The following is a 12,352-nucleotide window of genomic DNA, read 5'->3' on the forward strand; positions in this document are numbered from 1 at the left end:
TGTTTTGGACTGCCAATTCAGTTTGGTTGTTCTGTCTTATGACTCTTCTAGTTTTCTCTTTGTTTATCATATGTGGTTTTGTTTTGATTATTGGTTTAGTGGTTACCTTGAGGTTTGGGTAAAAAATCTTGTGTATGAGATAGTCCATTATCTGATGGCCTCCTATTTCCTTATACTAAGTCAATTCAATCACTTTCCTCTTCCCCTTCTAAGTCGTTCTTGTTATACCTTATTCTATCTTGTGATGTGGGTGTGTGTTTACAGTGATGAGGTTTAATTTATTTTTGGTGAATTCCTTCCTTTGATCTTTGATTTTGGTATTTAAGTGGTCGCTAACCTATTCCAGTAAAGATCTACTATTTTTCTGAGTTTTTCTACCTATTTTTCTCCTTGCTCCAAGCTTTGTATTCCCTTTCTCTTCTTTTTTTCAGGCCTGAAGGCCTTCTTGAGTATTTCTTGTAGTGCGGGTCTCGTGGCCATGAACTCTCTTAGCTTTTGTTTATCTGGGAAAGTTACTATTTCTCCATCATATTTGAAGGAAATTTTTGCTGGATAGAGTATTCTTGGCTGAAAGTTTTTGTCTTTCAGTATTTTGAATATATGATTCCAGTCTCTCCTGGCCTGTGAAGTTTCTCTTGAGAAACCCGCTGAGAGCCTGATGGGAGTTCCTTTGTATGTCATTTTTTGTTTTTGTCTAGTTGGCCTTAATATTGTTTCTTTGTCATTGACTTTAGCCAGCCTTACCATTACATGTCGTGGAGTGGGCCTTTGCCTGTTGACGTATTTAGGTGATGTATTGGCTTCACTTACTGGTATTTCCTGCTCCTTCCCCAGATTTGGGAAGTTCTCAGCTATTATTTCCTTCAATAGGCTCTCTGTTCCTCTTTCCCTCTCTTCTCCCTCAGGAATACCTATAATTCTTATGTTACATTTCCTAATAGAGTTAGATATTTCTCGGAGTCTTTCTTCATTTCTTTTTAGTCTTAGTTCTCTCTCCTCTTCCATCTGGAGCATATCTGTATTCCTATCCTCTATAATGCTAATTCTTTCCTCCATATTGTCAGGTCTGTTCTTTAAAGATTCCAGATTCTCCTTTATCTCCTCCATCGTGTTCTTCATCTCCATCAGTACTGATTGGTTTTTCTTTATGATTTCAATCTCTTTTGTGAAGAAATTCCTAATCTCATTGAATTGTTTGTGTTGTCTCGTATTTCGTTGAGTTTTTTTATGATAGCTATTTTGAAATCTCTGTCGTTTAGGTTATGGATTTCTGTGTCTTCAGGGTTAGTGTCTGGGTGCTTGTCATTTTCCTTCTGGTCTGGTGATTTCACGTACCTTTGCATTGTGGTTCCTGTATTGGCTTTGTTTTTCCTCATCCTGGAAATCTCTGGTTGCAATTTCCACCTGATGCCACTGTGTGGAGGTAAAGGGCTGTGTAATCTGAGCCCCCTGCGCTCTGCCGCAGCTGTTCGCTGTGATCCGTCAGATGCTTGGTCTGGTCTGGTTGGCTGAGCTGCAGTGTCCCGCATGTGGGGGGCTGGGGGGCTCTCTCTTTTGCCTGCTGGGTCCCCGGCATGGGGGGCTTCTCGCTTGCCCCTCGTTATCTGCTCTCCTGGGGTGCTCAGATGTTGATGGTACCCCTGCAGCAGTTCTGAGTCCTCTGTGCAGGAGTTTCCCACTGGCTGAGAGAGCCAGAAGAGCTATGGTTTCCCTGCAGAGGGCCGCCCATCTACGCTCTCTGGGAGCCATGCGGACCGGGATCCCTGATCTGATGGGGAGAGAGAGGAGTTCTCCTTACCTCTCCTCACTTCCTCTGGGGACCCAGCACCTTCAACTCTCAGATGTGCAGCAGTGTGGATCTTTCCGATCTTGCTTTTCACTGTCTAGGATTCCATTGTTGGTCTGTGACTGTTCCTTTTGTTGCATCTTGTCAAGGGAAGAGTTTATGGGGAAGCTCACTCTGCCATGACACTGACGTCACTCTCTCTCTTTCTCATTATTTTAAATTACTGCTTAGTATTCTGTGGTAATAATACACCACATTTTATTTAGCCTTTTTCCTATTTTCCTAACACTTGTGTAGCTGGATATTGCATGAATTTTCTTGTTTTGGAGAAGTCTCAACTAACTTCAAAGCTGAGAACAGCGGGGGACAAAGACCCCCCACTTCCAAAGAGAGCTTCTGGACACGCCGCTTCAGGGTTTGCTATAAAAAAGCGTGACCATCCTGTGACTATCAGCCTGTGTGAGGGCAGGCTTGCGATTCACTGGAAAAGATGCTGTAAAAGGAATTCATCCAACACACATTTGCTGTGTCCACGTGTGCTCTGAGCGCTGTGACGCATGGGTTAACAAGACAGAGACCCCCGTCCTCGGGGAGCGTTCGCAGGGGGCTGGAGGGCGCTTCGGCTTTTCTTGGTTCCTCTCTTGGAGCCCCAGCAGGTGGAGGTGTGAGATCTCTAGGACCTGCGTCTGCTGGTGGCCCCAGGGGGCGGCGGTGGAGGGGCCTCTGGGGAGCTGGGCGGGGTGCGGGAGCTGCATTGCTGAGCCTTGCATGCAGGCTTGGAGAGGCAGCAGGGCTTGGGCTGTCTCGAAAGGAGCCAACCAAGAGGGGTGCCTGCCTGGGTGTGGAGACCCCAGCAGAAAGAGGCAATGGACGCAGCAGGGGCGGGAGGCAGGGAAAGAGAAAGGGCCCAGAGGACTCAGGTAAAGGGCAAAATGGTGCAGGGGGAGGGCCCCATGGGGGTCGGCAGAGAACCCTCTGCATGACTCGTTAGCTCATCTGTAAAATGGGGATAACAGTACCTCTTCGTGGGGTCGTGGTGAGGATTAAAACACTTAATAGAGGTAAAGCACTTTGCACAGTGCTGGCCCAGAGCCAGTGCCTGGCCCAGAAGTGTCACTTGTTGGGAAGACGCCCCTGATACCCTTGCCATCTGTCTTTGGTGCCCTCTGGTGGGGAAGATGCAAACTGCTAACTTCTTTGTAGGCTCTTGCACCCTCCCGTGGGCAGGAGTCGCTCACGCAGGGTCCTTGACAAGGGGAAGCCTCACCCGCTGGGCACCTCCAATTCTGTCGTCGGCCACTGCTCGCCACAGCCCACCCCGTCTGGGCTCCCCTCAACCCTCTGGACAGTGCTCGTGCCCAAGTTCCCAGCTGTTCTGTCTCTGCTGGCCCAGTGCCACGTCTGGACCATGGGAAAGACGATCAAGGCTCTGATGGGGCAGCCCACCTCCAGAGCAGTCCCCTCGCCTTCCTGTCCCAGGGAGGACTGCCAGCCAGTCTCCTGCCTTTAGACTTCACAGCCCGACTCAGACACCAGCCCTTGCTTCCCTCACATTCCAAGGGATTCGTGGCAAGCTTTCCAAAGGGGTCCCACTGAGGGCCAGGTGGACAAATCACTTCCCTCCTCTCACCCCGGGGGCCTGGAGGAAAGCCCTGGCCACCAGTTCACTCTCTGTCTCCCATCTCAACTCCCTAATTAATTCCTCTACTTTTAAATCTGTGTTTACAGTGTCTTAGCATACACTCCGGGCAAAGGTTAGGAAGCAGAGGTTCTTGTCACGTTGTTTTGCTGCCTCCTGTCTTTGAACCTCAGCTGAAATGCCAAGGAAGTTCCGCATTTAACCTTCATATATGGTAAAAGTATAAAACCATGCACGGGAATGATCAACCGTAAATTCTGGAGAGTGGTTACCTGAGGGGAGGGAGGCAGAGAAAGGAGACGAGAAGAGATTCTCAGGTTGTGTTTTGTTTTGTGAGGAAGATCAGCCCTGAGCTAACATCCGTGCTAATCCTCCTCTTTTTGCTGAGGAAGACCGGCTCTGAGCTAACATCTATTGCCAATCCTCCTCCTTTTTTTCCCCCCAAAGCCCCAGTAGATAGTTGTATGTCATAGTTGCACATGCTTCTAGTTGCTGTATGTGGGACGCGGCCCCAGCATGGCCGGAGAAGTGGTGCGTCGGTGCGCGCCCAGGATCCGAACCCTGACCGCCAGTAGTGGAGTGCGCGCACTTAACCGCTAAGCCATGGGGCCGGCCTCAGGTTGTGTTAATTGTATCTGTGAGGTTTGAGTTCTTGAGCTCAGTGGTGGGCAAATAAGTGTTTGTTGTATTTATTATCTGCAGCTTTTCACAGATATTACACATTATGTGTAGCTCGTATTTTAAGAGAGCCTGTCAGGTGAGAAAGAGGAGAGTACATGTGTCTTTCAACAGTTTGCTGAGATGGCAGCAGAGAAACTGAATAGCACTTGGTGAGACCTTGGGGTCAGGAAGTGATTCGAAAATTGACTCTTTAATAACTAGATTTTTCCGTTGACTGGGAAAAGAGGAGGAAAATGTCAGCGGTTTCGGTTTCTAGAAAAACAAAACCTCTCATTTGCTGCTTCATCGCCTGGGGCTTTGCTTCATTCTGGGTAGCACTTCTTTAAATATCCGGAGGCCCACCTCCAGGAGCACATCCAAACTCAGTTCTGTGCTCTCGGGAATTCCGGAGAGAGAGTGGGGAGTTGCAAGATCAAAGTCTTGGAGTGGGCAAGAGGGGAGGAAATCCTCGGGAGCTGGGATCGTTCCTCCAGAGACACGGAGGGAAGGCAGAGCACACGGATGCAGATGCTGGGGGCTGGTGGATCTGGTGTCGGGAAGAGAATTCTCTTCTGATTGTGTCTAACTTCTTGGTGACATAAGGAGTGATCATCAGAGAGTAAGCTGGGGCGAGGTGGTGATAAAAGCTTTAGAAGTTGAATTTACTACTGAAATTCTGTAGGGTTGCCGGATCATCACCAGGCCCTGGGGCCGCCCCGAGGTGTAGTGCTTAGTTCAGTGCGTTCCGGCTTGGGCGGCCCGGGTTCTCGGGTTCAGACCCTGGGTGTGGACCTACACTGCTTGTCAGCCACACTGTCGGGGGGACCCACATACAAAACAGAGGAAGACTGGCACAGATGTTAGCTCAGGGCTAATCTTCCTCAGCAAGAAAAGAAAAAACCATGCCCACATGCTGGCCATGTGTCACTCCATCTGGAAGGGATTTAAGCGTCAGCACTGTGGTGCCCGCCCGGAAGAATCAGGATGGACTGCCCCACCCAAAACGTTGTTGGGAGAATGACAGGGCCACACACACACACATTCGCGCTGTGAACTAGCAAATTCTCTGGTGTTGAAAGTAGCTGACCGGGAGTGTGTGGATTCCTGAACAGGGCTGCAAATCGCCACCAGAGCGTAGCTTAAACTAATGAAAATAACGTGTCCGTGTCACATTACCTGGGCTGAATGTTAAATTTAAATTACAGAAATCCTCTCTCCTTAGTCTATTCTCAACACAGCTGCCACAGTGAACCCGATCGTGTCATTTCTCTGTGTCAGGCCCTGCAGTGGCTCCCCGTCTCGCTCAGAGCACCAGATCAAGTCTTTGCAGTGGCTGCTGAGGCCTCATGTGGCCTGACTCCCTGTTAACCTCTGACATCAGCTCCTCCCTCCCTCTCTCGCTCACCTGCTGTAGCCACACTGGCCTCCTCTCTGTTCCTCTCCCACCTGGGCTCTTTGCCATCTCTGTTCCTTCTTCCCAGAACGACTTTCCCCCATAATTTTGCCTGGCTCCCTCCTCTGCCTCTGTCTGCTTTAGTACTTCAAATAACCTACCGTATGTTTAGTTCTTGCTTCATCTCCCCCACTAGCTTGCAAACTCCATGAGGTCAGACAGTTTAGTCTAGTTTGGTCCCCACTTTATCTCAGGGCCTAGACCAGTGTCCCGCATGGTGGGCCTTCAGAATAGATTTGGTTGTTTGTTTGTTTTATGCTGAGGAAGATTCGCCCTGAGCTAACGACTGTGGCCAGTCTTCCTCTATTTTGTCTGTGGGTCGCTGCCACAGCACGGCCACTGACGAGTGGTGTAGGTCCACGCCCGGGAACCTAACCTGGGCCGCCAAAGGGGAGCACACTGACCTTAACCACTAGGCACCAGGGCTGGCCCAAGTATAGACTTTTTGAATAACTGAACATCTAACCATTGCAAGGATTAATATTATTCTGAAAATCACCTTCTTGTCTCTGGTAGAAATTAATATTTATCCTTTTATTACATAACCGGGATCAGATTTCTTATGAACTTTATTATGCAGAGAGTGCACCCCATCCCCAATGTAAATGACAAAGCATCTTATAGTAACTGACAGTGGTAGACACACTGGCCAAGTCGCTCCACCCTGACTGGGAAAAGGAGGAGCAAATGTCTGCAGTTTCGTTTTCCTGTAAAACGAAACCTATCCCTTTAGGCACCTGCGACTCTCCAGGCTGCGCTTCATTCGGGGTGGACCTGCGCTAAGCGTCCAGACTCAGGTTCTGCAGGATCACGTCCAAAGCCAAGACCACAGGGTGGGTTCCACATTTTCAGAAACTCCGCTTCTCTGGGTAAGATGGGGGGTGGGGGCAGGGGTTGCTCCTGTCTGCGGCCCCCAGCCTCAGGTAGGCGGTGGGCTCAGCGAGGGCAGGAGAGTCCCCTGTGGATCCACTTGCAGAACGTTCTTTGGTTTCTCCTCAGGGTGGCTGCCTCAGAGAGGGTGGGTCTCAGGAGGGAAGGGACTCGAGCCCCCACCCGCCTGGGGCTCTGGGACTCTGGGGACAAGGAGCCTTGTCCTCGCCCCAGGGGGCATGAGACAGGCTGGGAAAGAGACAAGCCCTAGAAGGAAGCCAATCAGAGCCATGCTGAGCCCGTGCTCTGGAGGCCGCTGGCCCTCCGTCGGGTCTGGCTTTGCCACTCGAAGCCTCGCGACGCTGGGTGAATCACTTAGCTTGTCTGTGCCGGTGTTTCCCATCTATAAAATGGGGATAGTAGTCTCGTCTTTCTTGTTAGTGAGGAGACTGCATAAGAACAGGACCCAGAGCAACCCCACCACTATATGCCTTAAAACACAATTGGTTCTGAATTCCTAATTTTGGTACCTTTTAAATGGCTCTGTGGGGGTGCTGACCCCGTGGCTTAGCAGTTAAGTGCACACGCTCCGCTGCTGGCCACCCGGGTTCGGATCCCAGGTGCACACCGAGACACCGCTTGTCAGGCCATGCTGTGGCAGCGTCCCACGTAAAGTGGAGGAAGATGGGCACAGATCTTAGCCCAGGGCCAGTCTTCCTCGGCAAAAAGAGGAGGATTGGCATGGATGTTAGCTCAGGGCTCATCTTCCTCACAAAAAGAATAAAATAAATTGCTCTGTGGAGATTTAACGGAGCTCCAGAAATATTTAAGAAGTTGGCACTGGCATTTTCCGGAGGAAGGAAGCAGCCCACCTGGGGAAATAAAACCCACCCCCCCACCCGCTCCTTATACAAGAACTTTCATAACCCCGACATCCGCACCCCAGACTCTGTCCAGGCCTGCCGCCCCACAAGCTCAGAGCAGCCTCTCTATCCCCCTGGAGCCCCCTGAGATTTTCAAGGAGGTGGGCGCCTCCAAGTTCTGGGCCCCAGCCCCCCATCAAACCTCCACCCTTTCACAGATCTGGCTCCAGTGGGTGCCCGTGAGCTTCTGCACCATGGAATTAGCCCAGGCAGGCATCTTAGCCTCTTCCCTGGCCTCCAGGATAGTGTCAGCAGCGAGCCTGGCCACAGCGGGCGGGGCGGCCTCTGGCCGTGTCCTGGCTGGACTTCCATCAGTGGGTGAGAGTTCCTGGGAGAGGCTGTGGGGACGAGGAGGTGGCTGGGGAGGGCACAGGGTCCTGCCCAGGGGCCTGTGGAAGGGGAGAGGGTGACATCACCTGCAGCGCTCCCCCAGGCCCTGAGCTCCCCCTGGGGGTCTGCCCTGGCTTTCTCTCTCAGGGGTCCAGGCCCCTCCCACCTAGACTGAGGGGACCTCTCTCTGGCTGAGTCCCCCTCTCTGGCTTCCATTTCCCTGATTCACCACCAGAATTCCCCTCCGGGAGGTTTTTACCTCCACGTCCACCCAGCCTTTCCTGGCAGTGTGTCCTGTTGGATCTCAGATCCAGAGCGTTGATTCCAACACAACTCCTCAGTTCAGGCCCATTTTCTTCATTCGTCATGTTTATTTATCCTCGCTATTTATCTTCCCTTTTGCCCCCAGTTTTCCCCTCCCTCAACGTCTACCTTTCTAATATGTTTAATGCCTGTTTTTCGTATGCATTTCTGCAAAATAGGTGTTTTATTTTGTCTGCGTGTGTTGAATTTGCACAGGGAATAGTAGGTTGCGTGTCTCATTCCACTGCTTTTTTCACTGGGGAACAATGTTTTTGAGATCCCTCAGTGTTGCCAGGTGAGCGTCTGATCCTTGTTTCCAACTGCTGCAAAGTGCTCCAGTGAGCATCACCACCATGTACCTCTCTCTCCTGGGGTGGACTCCCAGGGGCCTCCCACCTCTGCCAGCACAGACAGCATAGCATGGAAAGGGGGACACGGCCTCGACCACTGCCCGACCTCTGACTCTGACCCCTGTGCACTCAGCCTCTGTTCTTCCTCTGGGCTCACCCTGTCATCCAAGGCTGCCCTGGGCCCGGCCGCGTCTGCCCTGGGGTCCTGGCTGGGGACACTGAATGGCTCCTACCTGCTGGGATCCTCTGTCACGGCCCTGACTGTGTCCCCACTCGCAGGTAACTGACCCTGGGGACACACAGCCCTCCTTGGGCCTCCTCAACGCGTGGAAGTGTGACAAGAAAGTTAGGGCCTGGGCCACAGCCGGCAGTCCTTCATGTGTGTCAGAAGTAGGAGGAGCCTCAGCTGATGAGAAGCAACTGATAACCTGACAATGATGAGAACAGTTGGATTTGATCAAACGCTGTCATGTCCTTGTCTCTCTGCTTAACACTGGACATTCATCAATTCATTTAGTTCTCATAACAAGCCCAGAGGAAGATCACCAGGTCCCTTATTTACGAATGAGGAACCATGGTCATGGGGCTGCTGCCCCCTAGTGGAGCCTGGGAGCAGAAGGAGAAGGGACATGCAGAGGCCCTGGCCTGGGAGGAGGCCTCAGGGCAGGGCAGGACAGGTTCTGAGCAGCCAGAAGGGCCAGGCCACTCTCCCCATGATGACACTGGGGGGCCGGGCAGGCAGGCCGGCAGACACACAGCACCCACTTCCTGGGGCCTTCTGCGTGTCGGGGCCCCAGGAGGCCAAGCTGCCCGCCAGCCTGGCATCGCCCCTCCTGCCAAACAATGACGTTAAGCACAAGTCCCTCCTACCTGGGCTCTTGATTCTTGAGTCTCTGGCTCCACACCCCACCCAGGGGGCCCCTCTGGCCACTCAGGGTTTGGCTTTCACATCTCTCTCTTGACTTTCTCCACTGTCACCCCAAGGCTCTCTCCCTGGGGACTGGCTGAGCACACCCCTGTACAGCGTGCCATCTTTGGAACTCTCGGCCCCCACTAGCCCCAAAGATTGCAGTCCTGGCCCCTGTGGCTGCAGCAGCCCAGGACCTCTGCCTTCCCCCCCGGGGGCCCAGAGTGTAGGAAGCCGGGCCCATACACACCAAAATATGGTCCAGTGCTGTGAGTGGTTCCAGCCCCAGGGAGCACGGATGAGTTCTGATTGGGAGGATCTGGGGCAGCTTCCTGGAGGAGGGGGCCACAGGTGGGGCCTTGAAGAATCAGGAGCATTCGAGCATTCCACAGTGCTTGCCCTGACTTCAGCCCGGTGGTGCAAAATGAAGGACATCCCTCCACATGAGGATTTAGTGCTGTCTGAGGAGCTTTTCTGGACTGTAGGAGAAAGTCACAGAAACCCCACTAATAAAACACTGACTCGACTGCAGATCCACATCCTGGCTCAGAGAGTGTAATGCTCATTCCCCTTCTCCTCTCCTTCCCCAATCAAACCACCAGGCCCTAAATGACTTCTCCAAGAGTCCCACCTTCCCTGAGAAGGGACAATGCAGGGTGTGAGTTCCTTGCCAAATCTGTAGGGTTTTGTTTGTTTTTGTTTTAACAAACCTGGCTGGGAAGGCCGAGAGGAAGAAAAGACAACTTCTGATATCTTACCACAAACAACCCCCGACCTCCCAGGCAATCAGCAGGCAGAGCAGACGAAACAGAAACTCTATCTGAGGACTGAGTTTTCTGGGGCAAGGACATCCCACCCCGTCTCCAGAGAGTTCTGGGCCAAGGCATGCAAACCCACTCGGGACAGGGCGTTTGCCTCTGGAATCAGACTCCCCAGCAATCCTCACCCAGATCAGGGCTGGGGGTCCGCCTTCTCCGGACATCCCAGCGCTCTGAGTGAAGCAGGGAGGGGTCGGGCAGGGGTCATTCCTTCCTGTGTCCTCAACCTGGGGCACCCCCTCCCCAGAGGTGGGCCATGGGCTCAGGAGGTGGAGGGAGGCCAGTGTGGATCCACTTTTTCACAGAACGTTCTTTTGGTTTCTAGCCAAGACTGCTGCAGCTGTGATTGGAGGAGGTGAGTCCCCGCAGGGAAGGGCTCAAGTCCCCATCTGTCCCCGGACCCTGGGACTTGGGCAGCAACTGGTCTTGTGCTTGCCCAGGCTTGCCCCCGGCCTCACACGGATGGCGGGGGAGGAGCTGGAATGATGGAGATGAGCAGGAAGCAAGGAACTGGAAATGAGAAACAGGCAGCTTGACCCCAGGAGTGTCATGGAAACTCCTGTGAGGCAGCCCAGCGGGGCCAGCCTCCTCTTGGCAAAGCATTCACTGTGTGACCTGGGGCGTGTCTTGAGCTCCGGTTCCCTCCCACAAATAAGGGGACGATGTTGCCCACTCAGGGACGTCATCAAGGTTACACAGGATGAGACGCGCACAGAGTTTGATCATAGGAGATGCATTAAAGAGAAGCCATTGGCTCGTGACCCATCATCTAGCAGCTTCTGATGGCTCTGTGGTGGTGCCATAGTGCTCTAGGTTGGGGGTTCAAGCTCATGCCAGGCCCTGGGTAAGATTTGCTTGTATTAAAAACTTCCTCAGTAAAGACAAGAAGCTTGCAAACCACTCCCTAGTTCCAGCATCTTCCTGAGGCAGAAACTGAGGCCCAGAGGACAAATGACTTTCCCAAGAGAGGTCTTGCTGCAGATCAGAGCCCGGCTCAGAGTCCAGTCCCCCATGACCCTGCAAGTCCCTCCCCCTGCCTTCCCCGCCTAGTGGTGGTCCCCTCAACTCAGGATGCTGGCCATGCCCGTGTCTCCCAGGCTCAGAGGTCACCCCCTTCTCCAGACCTGAAGTCCCCGAGCTTGACGAGTGTTTGGGGGGTGGGTATCCATTCCCCCAGCCCTCCCCTCAACCCAGCTCCTCTCCTCCCACAGCCGTGACCGTGGGGGCTGTGCCTGTGGCACTGGGTGCCATAGGCTTCACCGGGGCAGGAATCGCCGCTGGCTCCATAGCAGCCAAGATGATGTCCGCAGCCGCCATCGCCAACGGGGGCGGAGTTGCGGCCGGCAGCCTGGTGGCTACTCTGCAGTCGGTGGGTAAGTGTCCCCGCCGGCCTTGCTGTGCAGGGCGAGGAGAAGGACTAGAGCCTCAGAGGATCCGGCCCAGATCTTAGCCCTGTTACCTTCCATCTCTCAGCCTTGGTCCCCTCTCCATGTTCCCTCTCTGGGTTTCTCTGAGGGAGATGGAGGAGGAGGGAAGGAGTCTGGCCTGGGGTGTGCTGGGTTGAGGCTGCCTCTGCTCAAAGCAGAGTGGCAGTGTTCCTTGGGGCATCTCTGCCCCACCTGGGCCTCAGCCTCCTCCCCTGAAGAGGAACGCAGCTTCCAGCTCTCGGTTTCACCACCCGGGTTCATGCCCCGGGTAGCTGCCTGCAGCAGCCCTCCCAAAGCAGAGATCCTGGGGGTTTGGAAGACAGAGGAGGGTGCTGGGTGGGCACTGTGGGCCTCAGGCCCTCCTGAGGGGCCCTGGAGTCTGACACCACGGCTCTGTCCACAGAGCTGTCCCAGCCTGCCCGGCCCACTCTGCTCCCCTCTGCTTCTCTTCTAGGAGCAGCTGGACTCTCCCTGTCGTCCAAAGTCATCGTGGGCTCCGTTGGGTCTGCCCTCGCCACCGTGGTGCTGTAATAGCTCCCTGTTGCTCCCCCTGCAGAGAAGAGGACAGGGTGGGGCCAGCCTCATGCAGGGAGGGACCCATCCTAGGGTGACAGTGTGCCAAACGCTGCACCCCCAGATGAAAATAAGGAATAAAAATGAGTTGTTGCAACCCCTCCCGGATCCCCTCTTCTTGCTCGCTGGCAGTCGGGGTGGGAGGCTCACTTCTCTTTCCCCACCATGAGCGCCATGGTGTTGGGATGTGATGAGCTGGATGGAGCCTAAATGTGAACACGGGAAGCTGCCCCTGCCCCATTCTGACTCCGCATGTGACCCCCGGCAGGTCACCTCCTCTCTGGGTCTGCGTCTGCCCCTCTCCAAGTGGGGA

The 12,352-nt window shown here is 53.6% G+C and overlaps 1 protein-coding gene across 1 annotated transcript; it reads left to right on the top strand.

Moving 5' to 3' along the window:
• The first annotated feature begins 6,300 nt into the window (after positions 1-6,300).
• On the top strand, positions 6,301-12,140 carry LOC147913885 (uncharacterized). The gene is made up of 5 exons (XM_087447752.1): positions 6,301-6,371; positions 7,490-7,649; positions 10,365-10,394; positions 11,251-11,412; positions 11,921-12,140. Exons 2-5 carry the CDS (start codon positions 7,526-7,528, stop codon positions 11,995-11,997), a joined length of 393 nt encoding a protein of 130 aa, XP_087303878.1. The 5' UTR covers positions 6,301-6,371; positions 7,490-7,525; the 3' UTR covers positions 11,998-12,140.
• The last annotated feature ends 212 nt before the right edge of the window (positions 12,141-12,352 follow it).

This window comes from Ceratotherium simum, chromosome 24, assembly GCF_057802395.1.
Source record: "Ceratotherium simum simum isolate JZ-2026a chromosome 24, ASM5780239v1, whole genome shotgun sequence".
Lineage (NCBI taxonomy): Eukaryota > Metazoa > Chordata > Mammalia > Perissodactyla > Rhinocerotidae > Ceratotherium > Ceratotherium simum.

Excerpts from the sequence above, each read along its gene's own strand:
- LOC147913885 (XM_087447752.1), top strand. The coding sequence starts at position 7,526 with ATGGAATTAGCCCAGGCAGGCATCTTAGCCTCTTCCCTGGCCTCCAGG. Across the intron at positions 7,650-10,364 it reads GGCTGGACTTCCATCAGTGG|CCAAGACTGCTGCAGCTGTG; the intron begins GTGAGAGTTCCT and ends TTTGGTTTCTAG. Across the intron at positions 10,395-11,250 it reads TGCAGCTGTGATTGGAGGAG|CCGTGACCGTGGGGGCTGTG; the intron begins GTGAGTCCCCGC and ends CTCCTCCCACAG.